A 15,708-nucleotide genomic window follows, 5' to 3' on the forward strand; every position below is an offset into this window, starting at 1 on the left:
TGTATTCAGCGTATTTCTTTGTATTGTGACTGAACCTCAGTACTTTCATATTAACAGCTATAGTACAATCTTGACCATTTTGTAAATTTTTTTTTGACTTCTTATAAATTTTTTTTGCTACTTTGTTATTGTCTCTTGGAAGCTTAACGTGTCAGGAAAAATTAATACATGGGTGTTTTATTTTAAAAAATTATCTACAAGATAATATAATGTTATTATCATTTATTTTTTTAAGCATGTCACGTCACCATTTTTTGTGGCTTTCAGTCTGTATGACTATTTTGCTATGATGTGCTGTCCTGTTGCAAAGGACTGCATCCCAGAGAGCACTATGTCACATCACGGATTCTGTACCCGACATCCAAAAAACTTCAGTATGAGCTTTCAGGGATGAATGTCTTTTGATTTTTAATTTCTGGAAAATCTTGCTTCGTCTTCTGTAATATTCCCATATCTAGAATTTGCTGGCTTTATACTTTGTGATTCTTGTATGGATTTAACTAATAATTAATGTATGTTTCAATTCTGGAATATAGGTGGCAGTATGTGTTCTGGTTGTTGACTTCTTCCAATTCTCACTTTGGAATTAATCACAGTTTTACATTTTGGTTTTGGCTATGGCTTCTCTGGTTTAAGGATCCAACCCTTGAACAACTTCATTGTGTGCACTCATAGTACTGAAGGCCATTTTTAGGCTCATAGAAATTTCCCCTCTTAACTTTATTAACAGTTTTGAATCTAGTTTTGTTGACATTATGTCTTTTGATTTTTGATTCATACTGGTGTACCTTTTGAATTCTTTGTAACTTTTACATTTAGATTTGGTGTTGCTACATCTTTTGGTTACCAACTTCTGGCTGTTTTTACCTTTTGGTTGTGCCCACATTTTAAAAGTTTAGTTTAGACAATAGCTTTTCTGTCTATTGATATCATCCCTTGCTACAAGAACCCCTGTGTAGTTCACTTTACATGTACAGTTAAAAGTTTCTGTATTTCTGCAATAGGAGCACTGAAAGGTGAAGTGACATATTCATTTTGACATAATAAATTATCAGTGTAGTTTAAGGGAAACACTGCTCTTTAACATCCAGATTTCCGCAACTACTCAAAAATGTCTGTCTTCCAGCTGTGCCCATTCTCTTTGGAGTTAGATAGATAGATAGATAGATAGATAGATAGATAGATAGATAGATAGATAGATAGATAGATAGATAGATAGATAGATAGATAGATAGATTTAGATAGATAGATAGATACGATAGATAGATAGATAGATAGATAGATAGATAGATAGATCCATGTAAAAGCCTATTTTATAGAGAATTAAGTTTTATGCTGAGAATAACTAGTGTCAATCTATGGGTAATACTGTTTCATGTTTTCACAATTGGGCTTTTGTTTTTTTCTTTGTAGAGGAGGCATGATTCAGACTGGCGAGCAGTATGAATTTGTCCACCACGCCTTGAATCTCTACGAATGCAGTCTTTGCTCTGAAGATGGCCAATAAACTCACCAGGAGTGGTTTGCATATGGACTGTATTTTTTTCATTGAAGCAACTAACAAGGTACCTGTGTTACCTGCTGTTGGCAACTTGTCAAAACAAGGAGAGCTGCAGTGAAATGTCACTGTGATTAACTTCTGTGGCATATTAACTGAACACTAGATTTTTTGAGTGGAAAAAGTCTGCATCTCTGTCAATGAATGTACTTTTTCACAGCAGTTGCATCTGCTTGTATGATTGTGTATATTCTGATCGTGTATCTTTACCAGAAAATGAAATTTGGTGGGATCTGTAACTTTTGTGATGGATTACTAGCTACCAGTTACATTTCCAATTCTACTTTTGTGCAATCTACTTTCTAATTTGAACATCTTTTGTGTGGTGAGCTGACATATTAATATGTATGCAGGTCAATTTTTGGAATGTATCTATTGCTCAAATACTTTCAACCAGACTGTTTGAAACCACATCAGGGTTTTGCTAAAAGAATAATAGATTTGACAATAATGGTAAAGAAACTTTGGCAGAAAACCTGTTTCAGTTGTACTAGAGGTCTGTGGGCTAGTAATGAAAGGCTGCCTTTTGGTGACATATAATATTTAGTCTCAATCAGTAAAACTGTGTATTTAATGCCATATTTATTAAGTAAAAGAATAAACAGAAGTGAAATTCTACTATTGACAAGTCCAGTTTGGCCACTGACCCACTGTGGTCTAATCATCAGAATATGAAATCCATAGAACTCTAAAGGAAAAGTAATTACATTTATAGCTCTTTGGTAAAAGATTCTATACACATATACTGTCCAGTACTCTGCATTTATCAAAGCATAGGTAAATGGGAACTGTTTGTCTCGGCAATGGCAAAGTGAAAATAAGCAAGCAAAGTAAAAATAAATAAAACTGTCAAATATTAAAATATTTACAGAACTACAGTGAGTGAGTTGATGAAGAAGAATATAAAAGCTTACATGATAGTACTCATTTAAATGCCAAAAAGGGTTTTTATGTTCCCCTCTTTGTAATTCAATTCTATTATGTTCAGTGCTACATTTTTGATGTAGCATTTAACTGCAAGCACAGACTACTGTAGTGAACAATTGACACAACATGATCAGTACTTTTGAATTTACGGTAGTTCACTTTTGAAGTCTATTCACTTGGACTCTACCTCATTGGTTCATGTCACTCATGATTTATTTTGAAAAATTAAATGGCTACAACTGATGGTTATTTTTTCAAGGTCAATCAAATTTAAGGTGCTAGTCCACTTCATTAAGAGCTTTACAAACCCCCTTTATGCTAAGTGAACCCTTCTATTAAAAATTCAACATTTTTAATTAGTTGAGCATTCATTATCATTCAAAATAATCTATAATGTACATTTCTTCTTATATAAACATCCGTGAAGCAGGATGGGTATTACTGTTCTGGTGACACATCTGCCTGATTTCAGTTTCGCTCGATATACTGTATACTATACTGTATATGTGAAGAATATTTAAAATACTGTACTTTCTAGCTCTGTCATTACATGGGTTTGCACTACAGCCTGCTGTGTGATAGTTGGGTTTGTCTTTAAGCTTATGAGAGTTTGTCTATTAATGTCCCAGTGTGCTTCAGTTTCTGTATTATGAATGAAAACGTACACAGTTACAAGTGCTATTATAAATTATGTGGCCATTCATAATTCTCGGCCACATAAAATTCTTGCTGCTGAAACTGCAAGTATTTTAACTTTATCTCAGAAAAACAAAACCAACAAAGGAAAAATCTGATTGTGATATAATTAAAGAGTTTTTTGAAATGACAATTTTTATATGTAAAAATTTTCTTTTTTATTTGTGATACAAACTTTTAAAATAATGTGTCTCTTGTTCTTGGATAAGCAACTCAGCTGCAATACATAAATGTTGATATTTATAAACATGTTACTGTTGTCTGTCTTTGGTTTCAGACAGTATGCTGTATATTGTAGTATGTGTGCTCTGTAGTTACAAATGTTTGGCATATTCTAAGGATTTTATTAAATATTATTACTTGAAATGAATGTTGTGAAATCCTGAAAAACTATATACATATATATAAATATATATATAAATATATATCTATCTATTTATAATACTGTACATAAATATGCCTTGATAAAATAAAATAAATACAGCAGAACTGAAACATAATGCTCCTTGTGGTTTCATAGTGAAACACTTAGTGATGTAGTCTTGTGAAGCAATCTGTTATTTCTATATACATTGAGTAGGGCAGTTTAATTATGTGTGCATACCTTGGACTGTTATCTCTTGGTGTTAACCTTACATTCAAAAATGCCAATAAATTTCTGTTATTTTTGAAATAATGCATGAGAATCATTTTCTGCTCTGTTATAAACTTGAAGATAAATTAACTATTAGATTGAAAGTAAATATATAAGATCTAAACTCAAAAAAGAGTGAAAGCACAACAGAAAAAGAAATCATATGTCTATTGTATTAGACATAGAAACTGAAAGATTTTTAACTCTGATTTCTTTTACATCACAGTGTTTTTGTTTAAACGATGGAGGCTACCTCCTTATATCTGCTCACTCTCCATAGTCGTTGGCTAATGGGTTTTTCTCTTTGATTAAGATCTCTTACAATAAATCTACAAAACTTAGTAATTGGGCTACATGTTCTCATGAGATCTAATGTGCCTTAGTTTTGACCCACTTTGTGTTCAGCAGGAAAAATGAAGATAATTACTGAGTTGCCAGCAAGGCACTTGAGCTCCTGGTCATGGAGAATAAGCCCAGCATCCCTGTGCAGGAATATAATTTCTACCACTTGTCCTCACAATTTTATTTATTTTTTTTTATCACTAGCCAGTGCTTGTGGTCATAGGTGAAGACTAGATGCAAAACTAACTGGTACATAGAAAGCTTCATCCAAAGGCTTGGCTTCCATTTTGTTACCATGGCCTGACATTGTGACTGCAAAACTGTTGCCTATTCACCAATTCATTGGTCAGTCTCATGAGGACTTCACCATGCATTACTCCACACTCAAACACAAATCTACTCTCACTACTGCCAAGCCAGTTTACAAGGAACAGCATCCCTGATAGGATTGATAGGATATTTTTGGGATGTGAGAGTAAACCTGAGAGTTCAGGGAAAAGCCGGTCTGGCACAAGGGAAATGTGGAAAATGTAACCACTGCCGGGGATAGAAGTTGAACTCAAGTCCTGTGAGCTGTAAAAATATATCAACAACTGCTCTTCTATACCAACATTTTCAAAACAGAGAGGAATAATTTAAAATTAACGTGACTATAGAGACTGAAAAATAGTCAGATTGATAGATGAAGAGACAGGCTGACTCTACAGGCTGACTCTAGCAATGCAGCATAAACATATACATTTTCAAAATAGGGTTGATTTTAGTTTTTTCTGTTGATAAATGGTATTACTACATCTCTACCATGCTATAGTATTAAGCCACACCATCTCACAGCACATGGTTCACAGGTTATCTCATGCTGTGTTCTCACTGTATTCATAGTGACCAAAGCCTTTTCACCCACCAACCTGAGTCAAAAAAAGTGATTGGTAAGCTTTACCAATATATTGCTATCATATGTTTATATACCAAATATTTAAATATGGTAGACACAAACTAAACTTTATCTTGAAGACAGCATGACTTTGTAACAATTTTACTTCTGTTTTTCAAGTAAAACAAATCCCCAATACTGAATTTTCAGTCAGTTTTATAACTGTGAAAATGATCTGAATATTTGGTTATTTAATTTTGGAGAACATCTAAATAAGTGATAGGGGTTCAAAATCAGTAGAATGGAACAGGAAAATCACTCACTTGACTGCCTGGCTGGGTAGAAGCTCCAGGGAAGGTGCCATGTGCCTGTTGATACCAGGATTTGTGTTGGCTTCCTTTAGTTGGTTTAAACTAGTGACAAAACAAATGGATGGATCATGAAAATGGAGCAAACTCCATATGTAACAAAAGAATATTTTATGTTTTTTTTTATCTCTAACTCATTATCTTATTTTTGTAATCAGCTTATAACTAGTCTGTACTTCTGCATGTACTATTTTTGACAGGTGTTGGGTCTGCATTAAAGGAATGTTATTGTTTCTTCTGAAACAAATATGTTTCCTGCTGTGTCTTTCCTGTTAAATTCTTAACTTTCACATTTAAAAAATAGTAATATTTTTGTGTCTATTACTGTATTTAAAGATGAATGATTATATGCGAATACATATATTTCTGTTCCTTTTCTACATAAATGATCATTACCGAACCATTAAATCCAATTCAGTATCATCTGGCCAGTCCCATACACACAACTGCAGTCCATTATACAACAAAAGTTTATAATACACACAAATATCCATACAAGATGGTGTAAAAAGTGGGGTACCTGGATAAAATTTAATGCAGACACAGTGAGAACATGTACACTCCACACAAACAGTGTTGTCTAAATGCAGGATTGAAATCGAGGATGATGGATCCATGAGACAGCCACACTAATCGTTGTGCTCACATTGCTGTTTTACATTGTTACTCTGAGTAAGCATCTTGAGCCTGTCTTCATTGAGGATTGCTTTAACAGTGAATTTTATTTCCAGGTTTAATCTTCCATATACTGTTCTCTGAGATTCTTATTACATGTCTTGTTCAGGAATTACTTTAAGGATTCAATGGATTACTCCTTCTCTGTTGTACTTAATCATGTTATCTGTTTCCAAGTCTCAATAGCTGTTACATTTATCCTACGGTCATTTTTCCAACATTAACTTTCTTTACTGTATTGTAGAATACCTTAAAGTGCCACAACTCATCCTCTTTCAGTGGATGCAGGGCTGTCTTACTAACATCATAGCCCCCTGTGCAAAGTAGTGTGCTGGGGGCCCCTGTTTTGATAGCAAAACAGAAACATATCTAGACATCAGAAAAATCATGGACCCCTATACTCTTGGGACCCCTGGCCAGTGCCCATATGTGAAGATGGCCCTGAGTGAATGTACCTGTTTCCAAAGTGCTTTTTTTTCAATTATTGCCTGTTTTTGCAGTTCCTCATGTTGCTTAATGTTTTATTTTTGCTTTATCTCTAAATTATGGTTTTCTTTTTTCTTTTGGCTCAAAAACTTAGTCTGAATATTCTATTGTAATCTTGTTTTGTCTGTAAAGTTCAGTTATTGAACATTATGTTGATGGCCTTATATACAATAAAGTTTGATTAGTACAATCGGTGCGTTAAAATATACAAGTTTAAGTTCAGTTTTAGCTTATACTATTTTCCTGCAAATGGTAATTTTGAATGAATGAATTAATATTGTTTTTTTTTATAAGTTGATGTAATGATTTCCCGCTATTGTACTTGCTTATTGCCTGACTGCTTTGTTATTCTCTTGTATTTAACTAATGATATTATTGTGCTCTAGTCTGTTTTATTCTCAACGTGTGTGATGATAACGTTTCAAGGTTCTTCTTATCTGTTTCTCCTTCATGAGTTTCACATTACTTCTCTATCTCCAGCTGCTTTGTGTTTAACCTTACAGAACCCGGGACCCTGAACACGCAGCAAGCCCCCGTTTACGTAGGGATGGAGGGCAAACTCTGTCGTTCTTTTAAAAGTCAAATCCGAGGAGATAAATCGTTCATTGCGAAGAGTCTCCCAAAATGACAATATTGCCTGAAACGCCAAAAACAATGGAATGGAAGGAAGTGCTCGTCATTGACTTTTCCCCTTAAAGCGCATTTCCTCTTTTGCCTTAAGTTTGCTCATCTGAGGTCTGCTGGCAGCATGAAGCCGTGTTCTGTGTAAAATGGACCCTGCCGTCTTGTTCATCGTTACTTTTGCTGTACTGCTGGAGGTCCAGTCGGCCAGACACTTGGGTGAGTAGCGCGGTGCTCCCCCCCCTTCCCGGACCCTCGTGGCTTGTGGCGCCCGCTCGCCCGTTTCGCGCCCAAATAGTGTGCGCCCCTCGCCCGCCAAGGAAAGCGCAGCGGAAACTTCCTACCGCCGGCGAGAGCCGCTGCCAGCGAGCACACTGCTCTCTTGATTAATTTGTTTAATCAAAGCAAACACAAAATCACCGTAAGTCGGACTGGCATGTTTGTGTGCCAAAGGAAATCAACGATTGTTCAAGGGTAGGCGGCTGTTTTATGACTGGGTGAACGTGATGTTTTTTGTCTATGACCTATTTGTGCTGTTACCCGGCTGGCCAATAACCGGGGTGCGTTCCCTGCTTGATGGCGTTTTAAACAATATTGTCAGATAATTTTTTTTTATCCATTCAATCAGCTTAACAGCACCTGAAGGAGAAGAACATCCCTGCGTCACCATCCCCTTTCCTCCTGATGTTCCTGCAGGAAAGATCGTTGCCATTGTTTGTGTAAAGCTCAGTTTCCTTCGTTTTAAAAACCTTTCCAGGAGGCCTTGATAATACTTATAATGTTTGAAAGACCAGGCTTGATCCAAGTTATAGTTTACGTGGTTGAAGTATTATCGACTTCAGATACAAATTCAAGCGTGTTCACTGCACTCCAGTTAGTTCAACTTCTGGGGTTCACATTATGTTACTCAGTTCCAGAGTTTAGCTGATGATGTCCCTAAGCATGCTTTTCATTATCCATTATTTCACCTAACTTATGATTTACCAACTAATGTACTTTTAAAGACATTCTTCATGATACCTGTATATTTTATTTAATGGTGAAGGCTTGTGTAATTATGTAGATAATGATGCAAGATCTTTTCAATTCCCTTTGTTTATCAGTAAGGTTCTATCTATTTATCTATCATATAGTGCCTTATCTATTATGTAGTGCATTTCTGGTCTGCCGATTATTATTACTTAGCTGACACCTAAATTCAAGCTGACTTACAACATTTGAGAGCTGCAATTTGTGAAATTTCTTTTTTCAGTTGGAGCATAACCAGGTGAAGAGATTTGCTCATGGTCACACAGTGTCAGGAGAGAGATTTGAACCAACAAACTGAGGGCGTGAAGTCCAAAGGCTTAACCACTTTGCCATCCTAATCGGAACATAAACAAGTGAAGGAAGTGATCTGCTCAATGTCACACAGTGTTAGTTGGGATTTGAACTCACAGACACAGAACTTGGAGTCCAAAATGTTTACCACTATACCACACTGCCTTCCAGCCTGTCTGTAATTGTGTCATTTTCTTCATGAAAACTCATTCAACATTATTCAATGCTTTAATGTTAAGTGTCCTTTCATATCTATCTATCTATCTATCTATCTATCTATCTATCTATCTATCTATCTATCTATCTATCTATCTATCTATCTATCTATCTATCTATCTATCTATCTATCTATCTATCTATCTAAGTATAGTATAGTATAGAGACTATTTGAATTCCCCTTTGCTTATTAGTAAAGTTCTATCTATCATATTGTGCCATATCTGTTTATTATTATTTTTTGGCTGATGCCTTCATGCCAGCTGACTTACAACATCTGAGAGCTACAATTTGTGACATTTGTTTTTTCAGTTGGAGCATAAGCAAGCGAAGTGATCTGCTCAATGTCACAATGTTAGATGAGGGATTTGAACCGACAGACACAGAACTTGGAGTCGAAAACTTTTGCCACTATACCACACTGTCTTCCAGCCTGTCAATCAAAATGATACAATCCTTTAATGTTGAGTACCCTTCTCTATCTATCTATCTATCTATCTATCTATCTATCTATCTATCTATCTATCTATCTATCTATCTATCTATCTATCTATCTATCTGATAGACTATTTGAATTTCCCTTTGGTTATCAGAAAAGTTCTATCTATCATATAATGCCTAACCTATCTATCTTTTATCTATCATATAGTGTATTTCATAACAGTCTATTATTATTACTTGGCTCATGCGCTTCCTGCAAGCTGACATCTGAGAGCTATAATTTGTGACTTTTCTTTTTTCAGTTGGAGGTTAGGCAAGTGAAGTAATCTTCACTTAATCTTCTTAATGTCGCACAGTTTTAGTAAAGGGATTTGGGACACAGAACTTGGAGTCCAAATCCTTAACCACCTTGCCACACTTTCTTCCAGTCTATCTGTCTTTGTATTATTTTCTTTATGGAAACTCAATCAACATTATAGGATTTCTTAATGGTAAGTTATCTATCTATCTATCTATCTATCTATCTATCTATCTATCTATCTATCTATCTATCTATCTGTCTGTCTGTCTGTCTGTCTGTCTGTCTGTCTGTCTGTCTGTCTGTCTGTCTGTCTGTCTGTCTGTCTTGCATTCAGAAAAGCATCTCAGTAGTGCTTTGTGTAGTCTGCTTCCTTAATTACATTGGAATAATGACAACAACAAGCAGAGCAGACACCAAGTAAAAAGCATTAAATGCTGAAAAGCTGCAACTACTTCAGTATTACACAAACTAACCTGCTCATAATGGAACACCTGGAAATGAAAAATGAAAATGATGATGATGAAAACCTTTAAAACAGTTTTAAAATAATTTTACTAACTATTAAAGATATTCAATTAGCCCCAAGTAACATATATAAATGTTCAGTACATTCTAATAAAAACTGACTAGACTTAGTTTTGTAATTTCCACTTTGGACCCAGAATATAGAAACTGGAAAATGACAACTTGTTTAATTAGACTGTGAGTCCAACTGAAAATAGAAGTTGCTTTAAAACAAAAATCTATAGCCACATGCAATCCCCAGGACTGAGATTGAGAAACACTACTCTATATATTTAGAAATATCTTTCCATACATTATTTTTCTGACCTTTCTTAATTCAGATCATGCACAAGCCAGACCCTAACCATTGATGAAGGTATTCACTTATAATATAGCTAAAATAAAACTCAAAGTCAAAATCAATATACAGTATATAATATAGTTGTACTTGTACATACAAATGTACATATAAATATTTAAAAATATACTTTTATTTTTTTCAATACTTTAAAGCTTCTAAAATGACATATACAAATCATAATATATAAATATATTTATGCTACGGTTAGCTACTAAAAATGGAGTGGAAAATAAAAGTCTAGTCTGTAGAGATTCAAGAAAAATTAAGCTTTCTTACCTAAGACTATCATAATTAATTATTTGGCTGATGCCTTTATTCAAGTCAACTTACAACATTAGAGATGCAATTGGTTACATTTATTTTGTTTTTTAATTAGAGCACAAGCAGGTAAAGCAACTTGCTTATGGTCACACATTATCAACTACGCCACGCTGCCTGCCTATTAGCAAAGACCAGTTCATCTGAGCTTGGCCAACTCACTGTTCAGTGTCTTCCTAAGCATTCAACAGCAGTGGGTCTCAAGTTCAGTCCTAGGGACTGTAAAGTCCCTAAAGCTGTAGATTTTTTTCTAACCAATTTTACAATCAGTGCTTAATTAATCTAATTGATGTCATTGTTTAATTAGGGGCTTTTTTCTTCTTCTCTTATTTTATTTAGAAAAGTGCGGTCATATGACACATTTAAAAGAAATTATAAAATGTTTTATATTTTGCAAAATCTTTGAATGCTCATGTATTCTATTTTTCTAAATCCTATTTTCTGTGGAATTTGCTCTCTTAAATGCGTCAAAATACTGAAAATAAAAAATGAGAAGAGCAAAACCAGTGCAAACAAAGCTGAACACTAAAGCAACTGGGGAATAACTGCTTGGTCAATTAAGGTACAAGTCCAATTAAAAGAATCGACCTACAGTGGTGGGGGACTCAAGTACTGAAATTGAGAACCACCATTCTATAGTATACTAAGGTGTGGGCTAATGTTGATGATTTAAGTGGAAGATGATAAAGGTCTGATATTGGGATTGCCATCAGTGATGTTAATGTTGCTGTTACATTCTAAGATCCCTTTCAGAGGCCAAAAGGGGATAAATAATAATAATAATAAAACAAGTGGGAAAAGAAGAAGATAGTATGTTTCCTGTACTCAAATGCTTATTTGGTCAAAGTGTTAGTGATAGGAAGAGTGACCATAGGACATCATTAAAATAGAATGGTTAAATGTCAATACTAGTTAATTAAAATGATTGCCAGACTCACTACAGTGCATTATGAGCAAAGCCCAACTGGCAGCTCTACAAGTATGTTATAGTAAAGAAGTGTATTTTCAAATTACTGAAATTCTGATTTTGATTAAAGGTAGATTATTGTAAAATCATTGGGCCCCCGGCTAAAAACCCTGCTTCCAACTGTAGTTTTATTCTTTCTGGAAGTTTTAAACATGCCTGCATTCTTTGAATGCAATCCATGCTGTAGAAAATAGGTAGTAATAAGTTCTTTTAGGTAAAGGATATTGTCTTCACCATGTCTGTTTATGTATTGATAGATTTTTTTTTGTTGTTGTATTGAGAGCTTTTCTGACATTTTCATTTTATATTCAAACATGAGTTTTCACAGAAACAAGGTTTCACAGAAAACAAGGTTTTCATAGAAGTGTTGAAATGCTGTAATGGAGCACATTAACACTAAATAGAGTATATACAGAAGTCTTTAAACCCCTTTATAAAAGTTCATTTTTGATTTGTTGATGTAATTATAGCATGTGAAATCACCTTCTGTTCATGCTTACTACACATACTGTATGTATATGAGCCATATTCCTCATAAAGAATTGTATAAAGAACCTCATGCATATGTTGATATCAGTCTTTGCAGTCAGAACCCCCCACAAACCCCCAGAAAAATGCTGAATTAAAAGCTGTTTGTATTTTTCCTGGTTGGAAATTATTGACTTTTTTCAGGTGTGAAATTTAATTAAATCATTTCACTGCAGGATTTTGCTGCTGAAGTTCCAATCAAATGTCTTGTTCTGTGTAAAGACTATATTTATTACAAAGACTTCGTGCTACAATAATTACATTGTTCTGTGCTTTATACCACATATAATACACATTACACTATATAATATCTTAATTTTCTACATGTGATGCTTCATCAGGACATAGAAAGCATTGTTTTTATTAAGTTTTATTTTTTTGGATGGCATAATGGCTCATTGATTAGCAATACTGCCTCACTACACTATGTGCAGTTTGTTCTTTCTTTTGGTGTTCACCTGCATTTTCTCTAACGTTTTCACTGTCATTGGCTCCTTCCTTGATTCCTGATTCTGCTTAAATAGACACCAGTCTTATGTTTATTAGAATACTGGTTCAGAAAATCATAGATGGCTGAATGAATGAATATTTATCTCTTTTAATATACTGAATGATCATCACCACAGCTGTGAATACTCAAAATGTATGAAAATGATAATAAGTGGAATTATTTTGCTTCTAGATGTATTTCTCATTGCTCATGGGAAGAGTGGATTATGTCTGTTCCCAGACAGCTTGGCAGTATCAATTGGGAAATGCAATGAAACCAATCTCATGCAGCACTGGACCTGGAACCAGAACCATCAACTAGTGAATCGCCATACTTCTGACTGCCTATGGGTTGACACCAACACTTCTTTCCCTCACCACACACGCCTGGCTAGGATGAAGGATTGCCAGACTGCCCCAGCATGGACGTGCTATGGTGATATGAAATGGCTTCAGGTTTTTAACAGCTCTCTTTACCTCACAAAACAAGCCAACAGAGTAATTGCCAGACAAGAAAAGAAATATTCAAACTGGATCAGATATGAAGTTACTTCAAGAAGAAAAATGGACACTTTGTGTTCTTGGGAAGGTGAGGCCTGATACTTTTATGGTTTTATATACAATGAACCACACACTGTTACTTTATCATGACTTATTAATCAGCTGTTATTGATACAATTAAAAGAGTTACCTCTCTGCATCGTTCCTGAAAGATTATTTCAACAAGATCTGGCACAATCTGTGAACAATCCTAAACTGAGTGCCTTCCCAACTCAGGGCACACTCATTCACACATTTGGAAAATATATTTGATTATCTATACATTTATACCTCCTACAGCTGTAAGATCATTTTTTTGTAATATTTCCCCTGAGGAAAACTATAACGTAATAAACATAGTCAGTTTCATTGAATGTTACATTGCTGTTGTTTTGGGACATTTTTGTGTGGTGCTGAAAAAGGAATAACTGATTTGACCTTGGTACACAAACAGATTATTACTTTAATAATGATAACTTGTGTTTGCTTCTCAAACACATTAAAGTGTTTGGCATTTATTGTTTTGCACATGTCTGGGAATATTGTGTTTTTATATGTTTAACTCAGTCTCTTGAGCAGATATGTATTGTACACCATTAGTGTTTAATACCTGCAGATGGTCAGATATAATAATCAGTACTATTGCTAAAGAAAAATGTAATTAAGAAGCAGGGAGAAATGCTTTAAACATATAAATCGCTCACTGTTATGTGTACTTTGAGATTTAACAAAATGAAAGCAAAGGATATTGCTTTGGATATCCATTTCCTCTTCATGTTACCCACTGGGGTGATGTAAGTCCAGACACAGGACCTGAGACTTCAACATGTGGTCACTCCCCTTCCTGTCTGCCTTGGCATTTTAATGCTGCAAATGACTGGTTTACAAGCTTTAGTTCATCAGATGCTTACAGTTTGTACATAAATAACTAAACTAATGAAAATAATTTTGTTAGTTTTTATTTTAGTTAGGTTTTATTGGGAGCAATATAATTTATACAATATTACTGGTTCATCACAATATACTAAAAGAGAAGCACAAAATTTGTTTTAACTGGAAAACAACTATTAGCACTTTTATTTTCTATATGACTAAAACAAGTTCTAAAAGCTGCTTTCCATTTAATGTAAATTTTGTGCTTGTCTTTTAGTAAATTGTGATTAACCAGTAATATTGTATAAACTGTTTTGCTTTCAGTTCAACCCGACTATAAATTATGTTTTGGGTGTTAAGTACAGTACTTTTAAGATTGTTAAAATTTAGGTTTCTAAACCAGTGAAAGTTGCTAAATGAATGCAAACTTTAGTTTAATTAGATTAGATTAGATAGAATTTTATTTGTCCCCAGGGGGAATTTTTTTTTTTTATACAAAGCTTTTTAAGTAGATAGATAGAACAGACACCAACATGACTAAAAAGAGAGTAAATTAAAAAGAAAGAAAAATGTCTGACTTGGCTGTCCTAGTCCCAGTGAGGTATTATGCAGAAGTAGTGCTGTTGGTATAAAGGAGCCCCAGTAGTGTTTCTTGACACACTTCTGCTGAATAATTCATTGGTTGAAAGTCCTCAGAGTTTGTGTGTCAGAGAGGATGTGCAGAATTGTTCATATTTGCTCTCAATTTTGTTTTAATTCTCTTTTTTTGCTGCTACCTGCAGGGGGTCCAGAGTGCACCCCATAACTGAGTTTGCCCTTTTAATTAGCTTATTGATTCATAGCTACTAAATTTATATAAAATTAAAGTGTCACTGACATCCTGATAGTCGTCGCCTTTAACAATACAGTACCCAATTTAGAAAATTATCTTTCCACATAACCCTTTGGTTTTAGTGTTTGAGCAAGTATTAAATGCATCTTAAAATTACTCCTTAAACTCCCACTTATTTAGGTTTAATTGCTGGTCTTTTGAGTCATACCTCATCAAAAGCTTTTTTGGAAATTACCGTAACATAAATAATATTGCATGCAAAACTTTGATCAGAACCTTTTGTTGCTAACTCATTAGTAAAAAACAATTTCTCCATATAAACTCCTGTTAATGTTTCACTGATACACCTGTTATTGATTGATGATGCTCATATTTTTTGCTTTGTTAATTGCCTTCATGAATTTCCCCACTGTATGTGCTAATCTGTTTGTTCTATATTTATTACATCTGCTTTAGATAGATAGATAGATAGATAGATAGATAGATAGATAGATAGATAGATAGATAGATAGATAGATAGATAGATAGATAGATAGATAGATAGATAGATAGATAGATACTTTATTAATCCCAAGGGGAAATTCACATACTCCAGCAGCAGCATACTGATAAAGAAACAATACTAAATTAAATAGATAAAACAGATAAAAAGGTAGAAAGATAAAGTCGTACATGGAGCTGCTGGAAAGGCTGCCACTCGCGGCGGCACCTGAGTCGTTACTTTTTTATATGATGGGCTGTCTGCTAGATTCTGCTTTGTGTGAATTTTCCCAGAATGCAGTCACTAGTTTCCGTGAACATTCTTGGGTAAATATTTTATGGTTTCTGATGATTTAT

At 34.4% G+C, this 15,708-nt stretch overlaps 2 protein-coding genes across 3 annotated transcripts in view; both read left to right on the forward strand.

Moving 5' to 3' along the window:
• LOC114666093 (receptor-type tyrosine-protein phosphatase R) overlaps positions 1-3,858 on the forward strand; it is a 237,432-nt gene extending 233,574 nt beyond the window's left edge. For both annotated transcript variants that reach the window (XM_028820833.2, XM_051925459.1), the window contains one exon: positions 1,414-3,858. In XM_028820833.2, the coding sequence (XP_028676666.1) occupies positions 1,414-1,507 (94 nt within the window). In that variant the 3' untranslated portion in view covers positions 1,508-3,858. The remainder of the gene's footprint in view (positions 1-1,413) is intronic.
• Positions 3,859-7,263: 3,405 nt separating this feature from the next.
• Positions 7,264-15,708, forward strand: part of ptprb (protein tyrosine phosphatase receptor type b) — a 136,456-nt gene continuing 128,011 nt past the window's right edge. The window contains exons 1-2 of the mRNA XM_028820577.2: positions 7,264-7,400; positions 12,820-13,215. Of these exons, the coding sequence (XP_028676410.1) occupies positions 7,331-7,400; positions 12,820-13,215 (466 nt within the window). The 5' untranslated portion in view covers positions 7,264-7,330. The remainder of the gene's footprint in view (positions 7,401-12,819; positions 13,216-15,708) is intronic.

This window comes from Erpetoichthys calabaricus, chromosome 1, assembly GCF_900747795.2.
Source record: "Erpetoichthys calabaricus chromosome 1, fErpCal1.3, whole genome shotgun sequence".
Taxonomy (NCBI): domain Eukaryota; kingdom Metazoa; phylum Chordata; class Cladistia; order Polypteriformes; family Polypteridae; genus Erpetoichthys; species Erpetoichthys calabaricus.